At 36.2% G+C, this 23,429-nt stretch overlaps 1 protein-coding gene and 1 long non-coding RNA gene across 2 annotated transcripts in view; one reads left to right on the top strand and one right to left on the bottom strand.

Annotated features, from left to right (window-relative positions):
- Positions 1-3,691, bottom strand: part of LOC141434823 (uncharacterized) — a 53,043-nt gene extending 49,352 nt beyond the window's left edge. The window contains exon 1 of the long non-coding RNA XR_012452100.1: positions 3,053-3,691. This is a non-coding gene — a long non-coding RNA (uncharacterized lncRNA). The remainder of the gene's footprint in view (positions 1-3,052) is intronic.
- The window catches only part of LOC141434813 (uncharacterized), a 48,068-nt gene that overhangs the window by 14,242 nt on the left and 10,397 nt on the right, over positions 1-23,429 (top strand). Inside the window, exons 2-4 of the mRNA XM_074097258.1 lie at positions 3,964-4,346; positions 19,641-19,844; positions 21,454-21,616. Coding sequence (XP_073953359.1) covers positions 4,142-4,346; positions 19,641-19,844; positions 21,454-21,616 — 572 coding nt within the window. The 5' untranslated portion in view covers positions 3,964-4,141. The remainder of the gene's footprint in view (positions 1-3,963; positions 4,347-19,640; positions 19,845-21,453; positions 21,617-23,429) is intronic.

Below are 23,429 nucleotides of genomic sequence, written 5' to 3'. Positions count from 1 at the left end.
GTCATGGTGTACCCATGGTGTAACTCGCCGTCTTGCGACCTGTCGTAATCCCATGCATAGACAACTAGGTATAATATAGAGCAATGCGTTCCACATGGCTGTCCACAGACAATAGAATTACAAGCAAATGGCTCTAGCTAAGTTTGTAAGTTTAATTTTTTTGGTTTTATCGAGTTCTAAGACTAAGATTTACAAAACCGTTCATACTTTATCACATACCTATAAGTTTTTGTTAAAAAATATTTTTTTAACAAGCTTTTTTGCTGACTGTACTTATTGTTGACTGTACTTGCATTCAAATCGATGCCATTAACCGTCGAGGAGTTCCGTTCTACGGAGACGATCCTGGCCGGTCTACCAGGATTTCACTGCCAGATTATTGTAGTGTCACCAGGTTTACATAGATGTGCCAAATTTCAAGTCAATCGGACCACTGAAAGTGGGTCAAAATTAGCTTCCAATATTTGACCCAAACAAACAAGTAAATAAACATAAAAATGTTCGCAACCGGCCACGTCCTTTTGCCACCGACGTGGTATAAAAAAGCACCGTCACAGGTAAACAGAACTGGCCTAAGCTGATCCACGATTGGTTACTAGATAAATAGACAGAAATAATTAAAAAAAAAAATTGCCACAGCAAAAGAGAAATAATAACATCATACATTTATCCTTTATTGTATGCATATTGGTATGAAGTTACATCTTTGGCTTTATCTTCATCTTGTCTATTATCTCTTTCTATTATAAAGGTTGCCTGGAACAGTTCGCTCTAGACGGTTAGGCTGCCTATTGCTTACCTTGCAAAATGTGCTCTATATATTTTGTATTAAATATACAACGTGTCTTTACACTTACTTCACACTTGAAAATTATTTGATTAGATGTATATAAATAAATATAGGTATATTAATTTATTGAATCAGGCGTTACTTTGCGGAGGTCCATATCAATCAACTAAAAGAATTTCTTTGCTCACCCGCTACCTTATCATAGCTAAGTTTACTTATGCAAAATATGCGTGTTCATGCAGTTCCTCCACCTCCACACTATAAGAACACACACAAATCACACAAACCCATCAATCACACATGTGGTACACTACACTGGCGCGTTTCGAACACAACCAGAGCTCGTCTTCAAAGCAACACTACCGTACACCATGTTACCAGATTTTAGTCTAAACATGTGTCTAACATCTGGTAATCTTTGGTAAATTGTTTTAGTTCATTAAATATATATCTTCAATATAAAAATAATGTAAATTCTGAAATTTTAAATCGTAAATCAGTCATTTATCCGTTTATACTGTGGCGTTTGATGTTTGATATGAGACTTTGTACGTAGGTAAAAAGTACACTTTCTTTCTTTACCTTTGTTTGTCCAGAAGGTAGGTAGAGACACGTTGTCTGTCTTTACCGCAATCGCAGATCAGGTTAGAAAAAAAACAATTTTATATTTGCTTTGTATGTATATGTAAAAGGCTTTCAATATTCATTAGCTTCGTAATTTTATAAGCCTGCGAGCGAAATAACTGCAAATAACAACAGAACGATGCGATGTTTTATTTATTAGATTTTGTTTTTATGACTTTGTTATTTAAGATCGTGCCTGTTGTTTATCAGGTTTGCTTAGATTTAGAGGTATTTTACGCCTGGCTAACGCAAATCTATAATTGCTTGAATAAAATTCAAGATTCTTATTCTGACAATTTAATTCGTTTATTTTCTAAACTTGATCAACATACCTACTTACTCACTGCTGCCACATCCTTATCCATAAAGTAAATTTAACATCGATTGCATCGATTATAATGGAGTGGATCGTTCTACAGTCAAAGTAATCATTTATTTGTTAATTTAGGGTCTTGTGCGTGGTCCTTCAGCATTGCTTCCAACAGGGTCGGACTGCGCTGAAAGGACTCTGGTGGCTACCACAAAACCAGGGGAGCTACTACGAAATTCTAAAATCGAAGTTCGTAGTGTTCGTATCGTACGGTCCCTCTCACTCTTGTATTAAATAATATAACCGTCAGCGGGACGGCAAGACACGAAGTTCTAATTTTGCACTTCGTAGTATACGGTCGGGCCCGGAACCGAGACCCCCTACCCCTTACCTGCCGCCTAGTCACCTGGCCCGTGGTCGTGGGCGTGGCCCTCTGTAGAGCTAGAGACCCTGCCTCATGCCGCGGCATGCCTTCATTGAAGAGGGTCTCTAAACTCAAGATATCCATACTAACATTATAAATGCGAAAGTGTGTGTGTGTTTGTATGTTTTTCCGTCTTTCACGTTGAAACGGAGCAACGGATCGACGTTATTTTTGGCATAGAGATAGTTCATGGACCAAAGAGTAACATAGGTTACTTTTTATCCCGGAAAAATGTAGAGTTCCCGAGAGAACAGCGCGCGATAACCGAATTCCACGCGGGCAAAGCCGCGAGCAAAAACTAGCAGTCTTTAAATTCAATGATCAAAGTATGGGCCTATTTCACTACTGATTAGTAAATTTCCTATGAGAAATAAATATGATGCCGTCTCTATTTATTCGCACAAAACAATCAGAGATGGCATCACAGATATCTGTCTCATAAAATTTATCAAATTTTAAATTCGTACAAACAAACAATTGATGTATTAAGTAACATAAAAATTTCATATGTCGCGACAGTCAGCATCGCTAGTACCTAATGCAGTTACGTGGATATTATATAACAATTGACAAATGTCTGGAAACTGAATTGATATATTTACTTACACGGTAACATCGTAACGTAGTTTATTGCATTATGTTCATATTAGCTCGTGTATAGACATAATTTTATTTACTCATTATCGGGTTTCGGTTTAGTACTCAGTTTCGGTTCCTTGCCTCAAAAGAAAGACTTCTTTATTTAACCATTCCATTCCAGTCGTTCCCTCATGATGAGGATCGTGGTCATCAACGGGCGGTCTACATTTGGATAGGATTTGTTTTTTTTATTCGACTGGTTGGCAAACGAGCAAGTTGGTCTCCTGATGGTAAGAGATCACCACCGCCCATAAACGTTGCCAACCTAGAGGCCTAAGATGGGATACCTCAAGTGCCAGTAATTTCACCGGCTGTCTTACTCTCCTCGCTGAAACACAACAGTGCAAGCACTGCTGCTTCAAGGCAGGATTAGCGAGCATGATGGTAGTAGCAATCCGGGCGGACCTTGTACAAGGGCCTACCACCTGCAAAACTGTTTCCATCGGTTTCTGTCCATGGCAGCCTTGACGACGGACCTAAACCTCGGGGCCTTGGAGTCCCCAATTTGATCTTTATTAAACAGCACAAATCAATACAGTAACTAAACAAAAGTGAAAAATAAAATTACTTAGGTGGACAATTTAAACCGCATATTAAAATGTCTCTCTACCAGCCAATGGAATGGAAACAATTAACTGCATGAACACGAATAAATTAAACGCTTTCTAATTAGGTTTGTTGTGAAGTCAAATATTAAAAAAAAAAACATGAATATGGGTCATTCCCTGTAGAGATTTCAGGAAAACATATCGTCACTACTTTGATAAAAGCTCGTATCTCAAAATTGATACTTTTCTAATTGAACTTTACGAACATTATTTCAAAGGTCAATTTTGTTGACGTATTGATTTGAGATACGAGATTTTTTCAAAGTAATAGTGGCGATATAAGTCTGTGCTCTTAAATAACTCGAACTGTCCATTTCTAAAGTAATATTAGTGTATGAGTAGTACAATATTCTGTTTCTGTTAAAGCCTTAGAGGACCTGTGAAAAAGAAAATAAAATTACTGTTATGATTGAAATAATAGAAGCCAGTTTAAATTGCAAGAGCACTTAATATTATGTAGAGTCACTGGCTGGAAACAAATCCGTGCTAAAAACAACAACAACAACATATCGCACGCCTTGCTTCCTAATTCAAAATTCCCTTCATTTACCCTTGAATCTCGTTTCAGATGCAGCTTGCAGCGGAAGAAAGCGTTGACCGGTCAACCTCAACTAAACTTATAAACGTGCGTGCCTCCGCGCCGCTTACAACACAACAAACCGTCGCGACGACTGCGCGCTCCGCGCTTGGAATGCTCGTGTGATTCCATTTGAAAATTCAAAAATCGAAAGTGTAGGCCGTTAAAAATGTGGGCAGTACTTTTCGTTTTCGCGTGTGTGCCTTTTGCAAGAGGACAGGATATAAATGATGTGAGAAATTTGCCGAAATACGACAAACGTTACGATTATTTGAGTGTTGATGCCATTTTGGAAAATAAAAGGCTCGTCAGGAACTATGTGGATTGCCTGATCAACGCGAAACCTTGCACGCCTGAGGGGAAGGCGTTGAAAAGTAAGTAGAAATATTACTTTCGAATTTATTTTAATAAACAGCAATTTAAAATAAACATCAGCTCTACAAGGTATGCTGCTGTGCGTTTTCGATACCATTGTTTTTTTTTCTTTACTTTGCAAATAAATACTATTTTTAAAGGTAAATCAATATATGTATATTCCTTTGCAGGGATGTACTCGTAGGTACTAAAAAAAGTGAAGCAGATTTTTTAAAATTTGTCCTTCAATAACTACCATGAAAACATACTTCTTAATTATTAGATTAAGTCGTTTTTTTATATTATTTTTATTTAATTTTGACGTGTGTCATTGTTTGGTTTCTTTTGATTATTTGTGTTTATTTGTGATATTTTTTTTTGTGGTTTGATTTGTTATTTCATTTATTTTGACATTTTTGTTTTATTTAGTTTGGATTTATCTTTTGTTTTTTAGGTAAGTGTAAGTTTTTAAATTGTAAATTTGATAAGATTCCGACAAGAAAGGGTATAATTATAATATAATATTAAAATAAGATGTCTGTACTATTTAAGCTTAATCCAAATCAACTATTAATGTGCCTTCCTCTGATTAACCAAACACTAGTAAGCACAGACATCAATAATATCTAAGGATTACTCATGTATGAATTCTTTGTTATTGAATCATGTAGTTTTTCTAATATTACCCATTTATTTCAGCCAGTTCTAAACTCAAGTATTCCAAATTTAAAGTAACGCGATAATTTCCACACATTTGAAACTCCTGAACATTTCCACATTTGAAAATCGTTCATAATGGCTTGAATTAAAGTTGCTTACTAATTTTTTACTACGCTTGTAGGTACAATGGTCACGTAGAGCCATCGAGTAAACCATTAAAGAAGTCACTGTTTGTTTACAAACAAAACAGGAGCTGTCATAAGAATAGTTGAATTATTATAATACAAAATTTAAACGCTTGTTTGGCTGAACAGGCATATCTACTCAATTAAAGAATTTTTAGAGGATGAATAAGTTAGAATCATTGTAGAAGATAATAAAATGTACAGCTTTCTCTATGTGCTGGTTTGTAAACCTAATAGAATAAACATCTTTACATATTGTAAAATAAAGTCAATAATATAGAGTAGTATAGATTGGTAGAGTTATTGTATTGTATTGTATTGTCAATATCCAAGTCATGTTTGACAAATTAATAAATAACTAAACACCAGTTCAATTAAAAATGTATCCTAATATCGTTAAATAGTATGATAATTTAATTTAATAGCCTTTTGGCTACTTACATTCCATCTTTAACTTATTTGTTTGCACCACAACAGTTACGTAGTAGTTAGTAGTAGTTATTTTATGTGGAAGAGTAGGGCGGTTTTTACATGCGGTGTCGTATGTTCTACATAATATATATTGTGCGACACATACCTATATATAGGTAGGCTCAGGTAGGCTCACATTGTCACGTGGTGGTGTCCGGGAAAGTTGTAAGAGTAAAGAAGAAGGCAGGAACAGGGCAGCCAGTAATATTTATTTAAGATAATAATAAAAGGGCACCTGCGAACAAACAGACGCGGTCTTAAGTATCTAAAAGGTATGCTTTGACACTGTATCAACAATTATAAAAATACATAGTTAATCAACTTACGTTTCCGTGCCCAGTTCTTTATTTATATAATTCAATGGCACTGAAGTCCAGCAGTATTACGATCTAATGATCTTATAAAAGTACACAAATGCACTGTACAATTATTTGAAAACTGGATAAGGATAAAACCTTCCTTCGTATAGGGGTAGTAAATTATAAGCTTGTTATGGAGTTTTAGGAGATTTATAGGATCTAGGATAAAAGACAGGTATCTGTTCAGCTCGGAGGCTCTGAATAGAATGGCTACTTGACGTAAATCGAACAGGTGTGGAATTTAGAAAAGGAAATTTGAATTTAAATGTTATTTTTCGAATATGTGCTAAACCAGACAGTACAAAGAGTTAGGAAGAAACGAGCTGTATGACACCTCGTTACAACATGAGCCCAACTATCACGACCTCCTCATGAATTCTAACGCGTTTCGTAGGAGGGTTGGTTCTGAATGTTAACATATATGTGTCGCACTGACATAGCTGTGATGCAAAATTAATAGTGGAGACTACGAGTAGACGCAAGTTAAAAATGTTGTAGTTTAGTAACTCGTTTTTTGTGTTTTGTGTAAGTTCAAAACTGCAATCTAATCGGTATAATATTCTTAGCTTTAGCTTTACTACTCTAGAAATGCCTTATACTCTATTTATGAATGGAAACAATGACCTCTAAATTCTTGAGTGATACAAGTAGAAATCAATGAAATGGAACATGGAACTCATTATTAGTATCATGTATGGACTTGACCCAGCTGCATGATATCAAACATGTTGTAGTGTTATCGATTACTTCTATGATCCCTCGGAAAGGAAATAACACGGTTACATAAGAACATATATTTGTTTTATAGGTAAGTGTGTATGTTAACATGTGTAATCTTTAGATTCTTGGTATTTTAAATTACTCCATTACATTAAATATAAATTTATACGATAACCGAGTCTAGTTTTCATTTACTTAAGTATATATGAGTATTGAATAATTTGTTTTGAATTTACACCTCGGACTTGAAACTGACAATTTATTGTATTTCACCTCAACGTTTCAGCCACATTGCATCGGCCGTGGTCACGAGTAGACCACAGTGCAATATGGGTGAAACGTCGAGATAATTTTAGCGATAATTTTTTCGCGCTTACGCTCAGGTTTGTTACATTTATTACCTATTAAGTACATTTATTACTTACCAGCCGCTGCTCAAAACTTTGTCTGAGAAAGAATTCGTTTATTGCGCTCCCTCGGGAATATCTATTTTTTTTTTCGGTATAAAAGGTATCCCATTATATTTATTATATCACATTATATTCCAAAATGATTTATGCAAAGTTTAATGACATTCAGCTCAGTAGTTAAAGCGTGAGAACGGAACACACGAACTTAGGTACTTTCGCTTTTACGAGTATATTTTTTAGTAAAGATTTCACTGAAACATGCTACGACAGACGCAATAGAAGTTTTTTTAATAAATAATTAATCAGGGCCCAGTTTCTCACAGTAGGTATATTAGTTTACCTAGTAGGTATATTACAATACAATACAATAACTCTTTATTGAACACCAACACATAGTAATCAGTACAGATAAAAAAAGGTATTTAGAGATTTCCAAGGTAGGTAATCAAGAGGCGGCATTTGAATATTAGTGTTTTGTTGAATGTACGATACAAATCACTAATATTATTAGACTCATTCTACTATAATACCGTACCTGGGAAGCATAACACTGCAAGTGCGTTTACCGAAGTTTTTGTGTCAAATTGTAGCATACCTACTACACGGCCATAAGGGTGGTAAAACAGAAAATCGTAAAAAGTGGTACTTGCAGTGTTATGCTTCTCATGTAGGTACTTTATAATTTATTGCTAAATACAGCACCGCAAACTTACGAATATGTCAACACTCGAGCCATCATCTCATCATCTATCTCCCCTAATAAACCACAAGCATTTCCTAATGATGGATTGACTTCTGCGTGATGCAACGAGGCAGTCGTGAACCATATCCAATCCAAAGTCATTTACCGAGAACCATAAGAGGCTAGTAATTGGTCAAGGCTAGACCGGTATTGAATGCTTTGACATTTACTAACCAGACTTATATGCTAATTTAGGTTCTAATACGTTGATTTGAATAGGTCTTTGATACGTAGAATTAACAATTACTAGGTTATTTATAATTTAGACACTAAATACTAATTAGATGTTAACTTAGGGAGCCCATTAACATGCACATTATTATTTAATTCAAACGGCAAGAAACCCAAAGAGGTTATCTGGAAATGTCAATGAAACGTGGAAACAGCCCCCAAGTTGGTTGTTAAATCATCCCTTTATGTAAAACTAACTGGTCGTCTGGTCTTTATCAAAACTCTTCGAATAATTAGGTTAAATACATCTCGCTTCACTTACATGGCAGATTAGATGTATACCTTCTTCTACCGTTAGGATGAAAAAAAAAAACATTTCCGTAAGAGCGTTTATTCCTGCTGAGCTGGCAACGTTGCATTTTTGTTAGTTTTTCTCGATTATTCCATAAAAATTGAATGAAAATTAATAATGTTGTCTGATAGAACACTTCTTAATATATAAGTTAATGTGTCTACTCCAATAGTTATTCGTTATAGACTTTTATTTTCTTTAAAAACCGGTCATAAACATTAATTCGTTTTTAAGGAATATAAAAGTCTATCACGAATAATTATTGGAGTAGACACACTAAGTTATATATTAAGAAGTGTTCTATCAGAAAACCTTTTTAATTTTCCTTCAATTTTTATGGAATAATCGAGAAAAACTAACAAAAATGCCACGTTGCCAGCTCAGCAGGAATAAACGCTCTTAAATCCTTCCGTCGTTGAAATTTTGCCTAGCACCGCGGCAGTCCGCACCTTTAGTTCTTCTAATGCTACTAAAATGCGATGGTACTATACCGGGTGTGGCCCCTAATATAAGCATTAAAATGGGCCTGTAAAATAATTAAAACATAGATCATACTCTTCAAGCTGAACAACATTAGTTCAGCTACTTAAAAAAATAATTAGTTTTTTAAATTTTTATTACACTTTTAAGTTTATTCGAAGAAGCAATGTAAAGCGAAATGCTTGATGTTTGTAGCGTGACAGGCGACGTCAGTTGTGTTCTGAGATGGCGTACATTGATAGCAGTATTTAATTTGTATGAAAAAAGGAAAATTCAAAGACTCCATTATTTTTAAGTCGCTGAACTAATGTTGTTCAGTTTGACGAGGACAATCTACGTTTTAATTTTTTACTGATATTACAGGCCACATCCGTCCGTATGTATAGGAATGAAATGACAGATCTTTCAATGGTCACATTGCGGTTTAGTATGTAAATATCTCTAGTCTAATCCAGTACTAGCAATTGTCTTTTAATTTCGATTGTAACAATCCATTTATGTTTCGTTCATCTCCGACAGAGTTGTAAGTGATGAATAATGGCGTTAGTTAATTAGTAACTGGCTGCCTGGGAGCACAATAATTAATAGCTATTCATTGGAGACCGCCAAGGATGTGTCACCAATTGAATGAGAAAATATATGGGCCCGAATGTGGTTTGAACCGAATACGAACTTTGGCCGATCATTTGGTACAAATAAAAAATTCGGTTGGGTAACCTGCCTCTAGTAAAACTTAAATACAAGTGGATAGATTGTTAAATTTGATTGTTGGAGACACCCTTAAATGATCAAAAATACTTAATGTTTCTCAATGTTTAATTTGTGAAAATTGTAAACCAAGGACTTTAATTCAATTTACGAATTGTAATCAAGATGTTTATTAAAAGAATAGGTAGGTAATTTCAGCCGAAAGCAAGACCGTTGCCTAAAAAAAATTATAGGTCATGTACCTACTCATTTATATCGTACCTGCCATTTAAGGGGCGTACCGTTTTGGAAAGTCATGCCAACTAGCGGTTATTTGGTGGATTATTAACTTTATATTATTAATTTATTATATTTTAGTAACGTAAATTAGCGTTATGTTATTACGTTAAAAAGCCGTGGTGGCCTAGTGGTTTGTCCTATCGCCTCTCAAGCAGAGGTTCGAGGGTTCAAACCCCGGCCCGCACCTATGAGTTTTCCGAAATTCATGTCGTGTGAAATTATACATTTGAAAATTACCACGAGCTTCACGGTGAAGGAAAACATCGTGAGGAAACCTGCACACACCTGTGAAGTAATTTAATGGTATGTGTGAAGTTCCCAATCCACACTTTCTGAGAGGAGGCCTGTGCCCAGCAGTGGGACGTAAATAGGCTGGGATCATGAACGTCAATTAGCCCCTGTTGTCACGGATCTACAGAAAGAACTGCTGCCTAAAATTAATTATTAAAATATTTTTATTAGGTGAGGAAAAACTTTAAGCCGAGTTTAGACTTGCAAGAAAAATCGTGCAAGTTGCATTACATTGCGAGGCCGTAAAGCCAACGAGTTTGTAGTGGCCAATCGAGCGCCGCAATGTAATGCAACTTGCACGATTTTTCTTGCAAGTCTAAACTCGGCCCTAGAGAGCCTATTACATAATTTTATATCAAGATACTTCGAAAACTATTATGAGATAAATTTACCTAATTTTATTTGATTAAATCACAATGGGAAGAGATCTAAATTAGAACAAAGTTTGATTACAATAATTAAGTAGCTAATTCCATGTCATCATGAGAGACATAATGATTGAAATAGAAGCAAGTTCTCATGCAATTAAAATTGTTGTCCATGTTCATAACCATAAAAGTTTTTATTTCCTACTTATGAACAATAATGTTGCGTATCATGAGTTATAAATAAAATATCGCAGATTATATCTAAAAAACCGGCCAAGAGCGTGTCGGACACGCCCGAAATAGGGTTCCGTAGCCATTACGAAAAAAATAAGTACTTACTATTTTTCTAAGGTTTTTGTATTTTGTACGGAATCTTCCAAGTTTAGGTATATTTTATACCTTAGGCTGCTATTTACTCTTAAACTACTAATAATTTTCAAGCAAACTTAGCCGTTATAGCTTTCCTTGAAAGTTTGATAATATACTTACTACCATCCTGAATTTTTCCAAATTTTTCTACCCACCGGTTTAGATTTTAGAGGGCCCGATTTTAATGAAAATTTGCACTTTTAAGTTGAATATTTCGCAAACAAATCACTGAATCGAAAAATCGTCTTAGCAAACCCCTAATGGTTTTACGTTACAAAAAAATATTACAAAAAATTTACAAAGAATCATGTTAGGAAAAATAGAGTATAATAAATCTTAAACTAAGTTAAAATTATTACTAAAAGTAAAATAAAAAATAACTAATAACTAAACTATAGGTAACTTATTACTTATTCTGTGCTATAAAATTTTCAAATGGATCCCCAGCGCCATGCACCCAAAGATGCGGGCAGCATTTCCTCGCTGTATACCTAGCATGCTGATGCGTTGGGCGAGGAAGCTGCCAGCTCTTTGGTCCCCTGTGGTATCCGATAGCCGTTTTGTCATTTGTTTTCTTTTGACATGATATTTATAGCACAAAGGTTCCACCCTGGTACGTGATTCAGTTTTCTGGACTCGTAGGTACCTACAAAGTAAGGCAGCAAACGTCTATGCCTAAGAATAGGTATTTAGTACAACAATTCGCAAAATTAATACTCAGAACTCGGGTCTTCTAAGAAGTTTGGTAGGTAGATATAATTACTTCAACAGTGCACTGTGCTCACTGGCTATATATACTTTATCATCATCATCATCATTAGCCGGGAGACGTCCACTGCTGAACGAAGGCCTCACTTCTCCTTCGAACGTCACAATGAACGACAACTCGTCATTTGCATCCACGTCTCCGGCAACTATCACGATATCGTCAGTCCACCTAGTGGGAGGCCTGCCAACGCTTCGTCTCCCGCTTCGTGGTCGCCACTCAAGGACTTTTCTCCCCCAACGGTTATCTGTTCTTCGAACGCCGCTTCAATACTTGCTTCGCTTGCATACCTACTTATTCTTCGAGCTATGTTGATGACTTTGGTTCAAAGTAGATTCAATAACGCACAGGAACGGCTACTTGAAATTAAAAAAATATAAATGTCACGACTCTCAGGTGGTGTAGTAATATGCCCCCTTTACCACAATCACCAAATCTAAACTCGTTTATTGTCCACAAAAATCGAATCACCGTGAAAAGACAACAATCTATCTCAAATTGGATTACCTGTACATTACGCAACAAACGAGAATCAATTACCGTTGCTCCATACACTGAATAGATAGGAAGTTAGTGACGGTTCCTAAATCCGATCCATTAGCACACAATGTACCTACTTTTACTTCGATCTCGTGTTTGCGATTTCGTCGATCGCATTCCGTGCGCGAGCGCCGTTGTTTGACACAGTTTACAAATGTGGTTGGCAATGGATCACTTACTTACTATATCAGAGAAATTCGCTATACAAACACTTGACAATTACTTTCAAAAGTAAAAGTAGTACAGTTAAAAGTGAAAAAAAAAAGTAAATAGGTTGACCTCGCTTTATCTGTCGCTTAAACAGTCAAGCTATTTTTCATTCCAATATTCCCACGAGATTGTCATATACCTACATACCAAAAATTGTGGAAATCCCAACCGCTATAGAAGTATAGAAGAAAAATAAATTTGGTAAAATCAGGAAATTCAAATTTAAATGTTAGACCCACGTTAGACCTAATGTTCTAAAGTTAATTAAGTTACCCTATAATATAGGGTCTATATATGTATACATAGTATAACGTCAGGCCTACTCCTGGACTCAGTAGGTCCAATAATATATTTTTTTCTAATATTGTTTAAATATAATTTTTAGAGCGTAAAGATACCTTTACTGGCTGTAAATCTTTGTAGTTTGCTAAACACGATTCCCACTAATTTATTCGTCTGCGGTTTTATAAATGTTTTATTTATAGTATTGTTGTGGCTTCTCATTTTCTAACCAGCCAGCCACAGAAATTTATCCGGAAGTTACGCTACCTCTTTCGTAATTTTTTTTTTCTAATCTTCGTAAAAAGGTCTTTGGTTTATGCCTTGTCACGGTGGGTAGACATACCATAATGCTCGTTATGTACACATAATAAATTAGCTAATTGTTTAAAGATTATTTGTTTATATTAGTATCAGTAAGTAGGCAATTGGAAGAGTATAAAATGTCGGAGTCAGGGTAGGTTAGTGACCTTTCCGATACAATACCTACTGATACCTATCAGGTAAAAAAATAAGTACTTAAACCGGTAGGAATCGTGTTGTCACGGAGCTCCCTCAATGATGTAGACGACAATGTATATTATGATGTAGCTAGGTTTTGCTGGCAGAAACAAACTTGGTCATACTGATACATAACCAATATACTTGAACTTTTCCGTTTAGTCTAAAAATAAAATGCTCTTACTGCTTATCTAGCTAAACATTTTTGAATTGTTTCATCTACAAATTACTATGTATTTAAATTTTTATTCGAAATATTATTATTATTATTAGCTTTCGAAATATCTTTACAATGTATGTACCTATAAATGCCGGGTCCACACAATTGGCTTACGGCTGGAAACACACAAGACGCAATCATATGATACTCGAAGAACAAGCTTCTTGATAATTAGGTCAAATAGAACGCAACCTTAACTCTGTAAGCATAAAAAAAAGAAAAACAAACAGCACAATATCTGAGGAGCCATCGGCGGTTAAAACATGCTTTTATTAGGTCGACTTGTACCTACTACTACGTTTGCAATTGAACGAATACATTTTCATCCAATTCTAAATTGTGGTATTTAATTTTTTGATTAACTACTTTGACTTTTTAACTTGCATTTTCAAACTTGCTCAATGCTCACGAGGGCCTTTAAAATTTTCTAGCACGCCATACTGGGGTTGAACAGCAATGTGACAGAATAAGACGGGAATAGTATTTGCTTACTCTAACATTATAACTGTGTCCCGTTTACTGGCGCTTGCCCCTTGTCGGCAGATAGTACCTTAATGATTTTGTCAAACACCTTCCTAATGAGACATCATATCAGTTCTATTACTATTTTAACGATTCTACTCATTAACTGAATTCCGACGTAAATTTAATTCTCTGTAATTAATTAACGTTTTATTAATTAAATCATTACTGCGAAACTTACATGCCTAAGTACTATGTTACACTAGACGCTACCCGCGACCCCGTCCTCGTAGAATTCAGTTATAGCTCTCTAGCTATAGCGGCCAGGACATATCCTATGTCCTTCTCCGCGACTCAAACTACCTGTATACCGAATTTCATATAAACTGGTTCAGCGGTTTATATAGACGTAATGAAGTAACAAACAAATAAACAAACAGACTTACAAACTTTGACATTGATAATATTAGTGAGATTAGTGGGATTCGCCACAAACCTACACAGTATATTTTGTTATTGTGAGTAATGTTATTTGAATAAAAATAAGTCGTAATTTAGACTTTTATCTTGTGAATAGTTTTAACAAGGCGAGCTAGTTTATGCGAACAAAGATGTTTGTGGCTTGCGAATGCGACACGGAAGACTTGGACAAAAGACAAGTGACGCGCGACAGCACAACGTCAGCGTACAATATGTTTTATGACACTTCCTTTGAAGCTAGATTAGTATACCGTTTGTTCAGATAAGTAGAGATTTTAAGTTTTTTGTTCGGACTGCTTTTGGCTTTTATAATCCAGGTTTATGACTTAATTTTAATAGTTACTTAGTTTTTTAGTAGTTACTTATTATATATGCGAAAGTTTGGGTGCGTTTGTGTGTGTTCTTTTTTTCTCTTTTTTATGTGACTATGATAACCATGGTCAGTGTGACTAATTTATTATTGGCTCTTACTTTAATTTTTCAAATAACAAACATAGAAATATCTTAAATACGGTCTTGTTTTAATGTAACTTTTTTATCTCCAACACCCAACACGTTCATTCCATAGCGTATTCCAAAAATAGCTTTGACTAGTTCTAAACAACAAATAGCTAGACTCATAATTTTAAGGAACCACAACAACACAGCACGCTCTGAATACCAACAACATTGCGGTTCATTGAATCCGTAATAGAATAATTAATACAGTAAAAGACAAACAAACCTCTAACTATATGCGGCTTCTATAGACACGCAGAGACTACAAGAACCGCAAACATGATAGTTTTTGTTTAACTCAGTGGTGGGCAACCTGCGGCCCGTGGCCTGTTTCATGACTGTTTCATAAATACATACACACAAACATCACGCCTGTATTCCCAAATGGGGTAAGCAGCGCACACGAAACGTAACCGCTTCGGAGCCACTTTTAGCAATTTTCGGTTTTAATTTTGACAAAAACGGTACAATAGTGACAGGTTTCATAAATAAAAGTCTTAATATAACCTACATAAATAAATATGAAAGCATTTGAGAACAGTTCTTTTTAGAAATCCTTGTTTAAATAAATAAAAAAAATGTTTTCACTTGTTCATAATTATTGCGGCCCTTAATTTTAATTTGCCGCTATGTGACACTTGCCTGTCAAAAGGTAGCCGACCGCTGATTTAATGTATAGATTATCTGTACTTACATGCTAACAAACTAACAATAGACTTAGTAAATTTTCACACAATGCTTCCATCAGAAATTTGTTTTCCACGTTTATTGGACAGTAAAGTAAATAAGGCTTACTACAATCAGACGTTTTGAAATGACATTCCGACAGTAAATAAATTATCTAACCAACAGATTTCATCATCATCATCATCATCAGCCCGAAGACGTCCACTGCTGGACAAAGGCCTCCCCCTTAGAACGCCACAATGAACGACAACTCGCCACTTGCATCCACCGGTTTCCCGCTACTCTCACGATGTCGTCAGTCCACCTGGTGGGAGGCCTGCCAACGCTTCGTCTTCCGGTTCGTGGTCGCCACTCGAGGACTTTTCTCCCCCAACGGTTATCCGTTCTTCGAGCGATGTGGCCTGCCCATTGCCACTTCAATTTGCATATTTTTCCAGCTATGTCAGTGACTTTAGTTCTTCGACGAATTTCCGTATTCCGGATTCTATCGCGCAAAGAAACTCCAAGCATAGCTCTCTCCACAACAGATTTATGACGTACCTAAATTGCTTGAAGGTGTTTGGGTTCCATGCACAATGGCCAGGTCAATTGTTGGCTCTAAGAGCCGACATCTGACAAAGCCATTTGCATATACCACTTCTTTGATCTGTCCCTTATGTAGCGAACTTTTTAATGCATACCATAATCATCCCACCTAAACGCCTTACTTGCTGGTCACAGGCTTTCTCTCAGAATGAGAGCGCTTAGACCATAGTTCCCACGCAAGCCTAAAACGAATAGGGAGCTTCATAAACATCATTGAATTGCTTCGCAGGTTCATGCAGTTTTCTAATGATGTTTTCCTTAAAGTTTGTGGTAAATTTTGAATGTAATTCGCACATGAATTTCGAAAAACTCAGAAATGCTAGCCCGAGTCTCAACCACGGTCCTCTGCTTCAGAGGGCATAACTCAGTCCACTAGGCCACCACGGCTTTTTCTTTATCTCTTAATTTACTAATAATGAAGCCAACGATTAAATAATAGAAAATTTTAATTCGAGACACAGCGTGCAAGTGCGATGAAAATTTAAAATTAAAACCGTCCCATTCGTGGGGAACCGTAAAAGTACTCGTAGTGTTTCCAATGCTTAGGTGACATCAAATTCTAAATCATTAGAAATCAATGATTCAGTTGCATTGTTTGGACCACAACACGCGCTACTCGGAAATGGTTTAAATGCGATGACGATGGTGATGTGATGAGGCATTACTAATACAAATACGTGTGATGAGTGTAAAGTATCAATGATTACTGATAAAAATCACATCGGGTTTATTGTTATTCCACTACGCTCTATTTTTTATATAAATTGTTTTTTTAGGATTCGAATCCCTCTGAGCTAATGCTGAACGAAGGAGAAAGCATTTTCAAAGTTAGTATAGATGAGATTTATTTGAGTTTAATGACATAAATAATATATCTAAGACCTTATTGTATAACACACCAGTATTTTTTTTTCGTCACTTCATTCGGCAGAATGTCACACGGTATACTTCAGATGAGGGTAGAAAAAGATGTTGAATGCGATAGCGAGCGATCGCACGTTAGATAATACGACCTCTGCTTTCGACTGTTTAGTATAAGTTACATATGTAGGTAGAGGGAGTTGTGGTTTTAATTTTAGACTCAACTTATTACTTTGCTTCCGAAAGTTGGGATAGATTTAAAGTTTAATTTAGATTATTCTCTTTCTTCCTTCTTTAACGAACTTTAAACCTACTTATCCCTGACCGGTTACCTTCATGAAGATTACATTTTTTAACGAAATTATCGACTGTCTTTTAGGATAGTTTATAATACTTACTATGGCCTCAAGTTATCCCACGGCAAAGATATATTAATGGCTGTCTACTCCGCAATGTTAGCCTCTAACCTTTTATTATGTAAATAAAATGTCTTCATAATATTATGGCATTCTTGGAGTTATTAATGATAACGATGCACAATACCTTCTAGGTGACTTTATGATGAAATTGGGCGGATAATGTCGCATATAAACATATTAAATACGCATAGTCTTTGATGTTTCAGAGAGGTATTTCATCTTCACCTTCTTATAACTTGCGGACGATTTAGGTACTTGCAATTTCTCAATGAATCAGTCTAGTAATTTTTTTCGTGGATCTATATGTCCTCGATGAATTGTTGTGTAATTATTCAATTATATATTTCGGAAACAACTCTTAACTATTTCGATGAAATTTGTTACGTAAGGGTTTTCCGTAGTGAATAGTCGATCTAGCTTGGTCTAAACTCTGAGAAAACGCATGGTTTTAAGTTCTAGTCCGAGCAAAGCCCTATTTCCGAGGTAATTTTCATTATGTGGTATCCATTCGGATCCTATTTTGATGACTTCGTAAAACTTTTTATTTCAAATAAATTTTTACTTTGTAAAAATATTAATATTATCATCATTATTTTATCATATTAACATAATTCCGTTACTCCGAAGCATAAAGGTGATTCTCGCAGTCATTAGTTATGACGTGGTTTGCATAATAACGTCTGGGCAAGGACTTTATTGGCCTAGGCCAATCAATGCTAGGCCACGGTTACCTACTGCATCAACTAGGCAACTGCTTATTGATTCTCAATTGCCTTTTCTTGTCTCAGTACTTGTCTCTTTAATTAGATACTGATGCCAAAGATTCCTCATTTATTTATTTAACTATTTGGGTTATCAATAGCGATACAGCACATTATAATGTGACTTAGGTACTAAACAAAACGCCAATAACAAATTGTCCACAGAAATACAGTTTATCGAAGCATATTAAACATTACAAAGATACAAAAAAAACTAGTTCATTAATTCAAGTTATTAAGCTAAAATCGGTTTTATTAGTGAGTCCGCAAGAGTGAGTTAGTGCTTTAATCTCCTTCCTCAATACACGTATTACTTCTTAGGTGCATTGACTCTTAAGTACCTACTTCAAGTCTCTTTTTATATGTCCATCTTTTCAATTAACCCAGAAGATTGCTAGGCTACTAGTTATTTTACTGCCGTTTAATTATTGCCATGTTCAAAATTATTATAAATCGTGGCTATAAACTGCGATCGTGATGTTACCCACTCTATTGCCTTTTAGGTTCAATGTGAACTAGGATCCTCTTTAAGTCAGATAGAGTTGAATAAATTACAACTGAGGCGCGTTTATAACTTGTTTACTTAAGTGGCGCTAGTATTATTTCACGAAAAGCTTTTACCGCCAAAAACATTTTTATTTTTATTGATCGTCCCACTTGATGGTCCCACTGCAGCGCAGAGGCCTCCTCTCAGAACAAGAGGGCTTGGGCCATAGTTCCCACGCGGGCCCAGTGCGGATTGGGAACTTCACACGCACCATTGAATTACTTCGCAGGTTTGTGCAGGTTTCCTCACGATGTTTTCCTTCGCCGCAAAGCTCGTGGTAAATTTCAAATGTAATTCCGCACATGAATTTCGAAAAACTCAGAGGAGCGAGCCGGTTTGAGCCCATGCATGACCCTCTGCTTGAGAGGCGATAGGTCAAACCACTAGGCCACCACGGCTTCTACCCTATTTAAGTAAAATAAAAAAAAAACTACGCAGAACTTTTATGCACATTTTTTTTAAAGAACGAGAAAGCGTCTTAACATAGGTATTACCCTCTATTAAATTATAATCTATGCTAACTCCGATTGTAACTATTACGTGACAGCTTACTGGTTGACAATATTTATCACATAACGTTTTAAACTTTCGTGATTCTCACTCATAGTCAAAATACCACAAACGGGACTTATCACGCTATATCACTCGCGCTGCTAGGCAGACTTGACACCCCACACTTCAGTCTACTCGTGACCACGGCAACTGTAACGTTGCCGAAACGTCGAGGTAAATATTACTTGTGTAATAATAGCGTGATAAGTCCCGTTTGTGGTATTTTGACTAATATTTATCACTTTAATATATTCTTTTTACCGGTTATTTTGTAACACTTTGCATTTTTGTTTTGTTTCTTGTTGTTATTGTTGATTTTTTTTACCTTGTATAGGGTTCAGCTCCCATGGCCCAAAGTAAATTAATATCTTTTGTCTACAGGAATACTGCCAGAAGCGCTGCGGACGAAGTGCATACGTTGCACCGAGAGCCAGAAGCAGACGGCAGTCAAAGTGATTCGACGAGTGAAGACCGAGTACCCAGAGGACTGGCAGAAGCTCGCCTCCCGGTGGGACCCCACTGGCGACTTCACCAGATACTTCGAAGAGTTCCTGATCAAAGAACACTTTAATACCATACCTAATAGTGAGTATAGTGTGTTTATACTAACCTAACCTAACCGAACTTTAAAATACTTAAAAAACAATCTTGCATGTGTGCGAGTGTGTGCTTGTACCCATTTTTCAGTTAAAATTACCACACACTTCGTACATTTCATTTTGATTACAAGTAGGGCTCTCCTAACACTAAATATTTTAGATCATCATCATCATCATTCCAGCCTATTTTCGTCCCACTGCTGGGCACAGGCCTCCTCTCAGAATGAGAGGGCTTGGGCCATAGTTCCCACGCGGGCCCAGTGCGGATTGGGAACTTCACACATACCATTGAATTACGTCAAAGGTGTGTGCAGGTTTCCTCACGATGTTTTCCTTCACCGTAAAGCTCGTGGTAAATTACAAGTGTAATTTCGCACATGAATTTCGAAAAACTCAGAGGTGCGAGCCGGGGTTTGGACCCACGAACCTCTGCTTGAGAGGCGATAGGTCAAACCACTAGGCCACCACGGCTTATAAATTAAGCTATTTTTTGACATACTTACATAAAAATTTGTAAGGAACCTTGGTGCGAGATCGTCTCGCGACTCGCGCTTAGCTGGTATTTTATTCATGAAAACTTCGAAATGAATACTTTACATTTTATTTCATCTGCTTTACTAACTCGAACAATACCTACCCTACTAAACGTAGAGAAAAGTTTGCAATTATTAATTACTTTACAACTAGTGAGAGACAATTAATCTGACCTCAAAATATCGCGTATAAAGAATGTGAAAAATTAAAACATTCATTAATTCAAGGTTGTGCTCCGGCGCATACAAAAAGCACCGATTCTTGCTTAATATTGTTCGACTGAAAGTTACTTGGACACCATTAAAGGATGACAAATGGTTGTACTAACTTAATTTGACAGACCGCTAAAGCATTTTTTGCTGTGCGACAATAACTCAAAAATAAAGCAATTAGTCATATACCGAAGTCCCGAAGATGAACATCAGTGTACATACATCATACAATTACATAAGATGTAGACATAGGTATCGAATTCACAAAGTAAAAATCTTCGTAAAATTTCGCCATCAAGATGGACAAATCTCATTAAATCATTTACAAAACGTTCTACACGATATTTTTTCTTTTAATTAAAATGACAATAAAAACCGAAAGTACCCATGGTACCCAAATAAGTGGCATCAATTTTCTCAGAAGAAGAAAAGGTGTAACTATAATATTACACGTCTACACGAACATTTCTATATGTGCCTACGATAATTTATTCTAACTGCTTGTTTATTGTAACAACAGCTAATTATATGTTGTAGTCAATCAATTCAATTGCTTAACTCATTTATGTTTTTGCTATTAGATCTCTGTGCATGCGGTATTTTATTGTTACTTGATCCAATTAAGACTACTTATAAAGAAGATTATAAAAACAGTTTTACGATTATCCTTATTATGATATGAGTTAGCATTTAATTTAACTGTCAGGTCAACAAAATTAGATTAAGTACTTAATTGTAAGCCAGTATAAATCTTAAAGTACTCACGTTCACAGTTTGTTTTCAGTATAAATACAGTAACACTAACAACAGTATTATAACGTTGTATTTTTTATTATTATTTCGCATCAGGTAACGAAATTCTTGGGTCACCACCAACCACGCCGCCCGCGCGTCGGTCGAGCACGTTCCCGCCGGTACCGAGCACGCAGCCGCCGGCGCCCCAGGCGCCGCCCGCGCCTTCCAATCCGCAGCCAGCACTGGTCACGCCGCCCCGACCGGCCATCTTGAACCGGTAAGCTGGAAGCATCGCTGGCTAGGTCAGCCACTGCCTTTTTTCAACCAACTTGACTAAACTTGAGAGAACCACACCCCTGATGTGGTGGAAACGTTTGTGGAAGCTCTTATCTAAGTACTTACATACCATGGCTGACGAATGGAATAGCTACTATAGAAACCGTCCAAGTGTGCCTTGCGCACCGAAGGTTCCGTACAATTTTGAGATGTATCGGTTGGTTAGATCCCTGTTTTTTTTTAAGCCCTGTGATTAACAGTGGACAAACAAACAGGCGGCCAGTGTAGCAACAGTAATAAGATTCCGTTTGTCACCCTTCAGTTACAGAACCCTTAAAATCATAAACGCCTAAAAACTGTAAAAATGCACGCAGCTATCTTCGCTTACGTAATAGCGTATATTAATTAATAACCGTAATAAAATTGGCCACTTACACTCTAGTCTGCCAGAACATTTAAATGCAAATAACAGCCATATATCACGGACAAATAAAAATAAAACCGGCCAAGAGCGTGTCGGACACTCCCAAAATAGGGTTCCGTAGCCATTACGAAGAAATTAAGTAATATTTTTCTAAGGATTTCGTATTTTATACGGAATCTTCCAAGTTTAGGTATATTTTACACCTTAGGCTGCTGTTTAAGAGTAAAACTACTAATAATTCTCAAGCAAACTTAGCCGTTATAGTTTTTCTTGAAAGTTTGATATATTTTATACCATCCTGAATTTTTAAAATTTTTCCACCCACCGGTTTAGATTTTAGAGGGGGGTGGACGCTCGATTTTAATGAAAATTTGCTCTTTAAAGTTGAATATTTCGCAAACATATCACTGAATCGAAAAATCGTCTTAGCAAATCCCTAATGGTTCTAAAAGACCTATCCAACGATACCCCACACTATAGGGTTGGATGAGAAAAAAAAAATCTCCCCCCTTTATGTCTATGAGAGGTAACCAAAAAAAATTTTTTTGATATTTTGAGCAAAGCCGCGGACGGACAGACAGACGGACATGGCGAAACTATAAGGGTTCCGTTATTGCCATTTTGGCTCCGGAACCCTAACAACAAAAATTAACATCAAAATCTCGTGCGTCAATCGTCTTAAACATAGCTAATATGCATTTGTTATCTCAAAAGTTGATTTTGGACTGGTTTGGTCGCGGCACCTATGGGCTAAACTAACCAGTTAAGCACGATTATACTCTTGTAATACTGTGGTTAATTACTATTCATTTTACACATGTTTTAACCTCTTGACCGGGATTTAAGCACGCGATAGATTGTGAGTTAAATTGCTGCGTGTACCCTACTGTTAGGCGTTTAATTGTCAGACCTACCTAAGTATTAGGATAGGTAAGTAGGTAGCAAATAAATAGTAATTACTTATTTAAGATTGAGTTAGGTAGCTAGGTATGATACAGTCTATAAATAAGAACATTGCAGAAGTTATGTAGCTATACAAGGTCACACAAGGTGTTAATTAAATAACTGAAAACCAGAAAGTACGTCTACGCTGAGTCGCGTTGCTCCTAAGCAGAAGGGCTACGGATTAACCCGAAACATGTCGAGCTATTTATTATGTTGGTCAACCTGAATGACTATGAATATATAAACATAAAGTTATTGATCCTTATTTGCTGGTTCTTGTCCCTAGTTACAACGGAAATATGTGTTGGGTGAGAATAAGCTTCAGTAAACTTGAGTTTGCTAGTTGAGAAAGCGAAATACTAGAACTTTTCCTACAAAATACGAGCGCAAACTATTATTGACTACATTTATTGTAATCATGATAATGAATTAACATCAAGATAAC

This window comes from Choristoneura fumiferana, chromosome 14, assembly GCF_025370935.1.
Source record: "Choristoneura fumiferana chromosome 14, NRCan_CFum_1, whole genome shotgun sequence".
Classification (NCBI taxonomy): domain Eukaryota; kingdom Metazoa; phylum Arthropoda; class Insecta; order Lepidoptera; family Tortricidae; genus Choristoneura; species Choristoneura fumiferana.
This window is presented reverse-complemented; position numbering and strand designations above follow the sequence as displayed.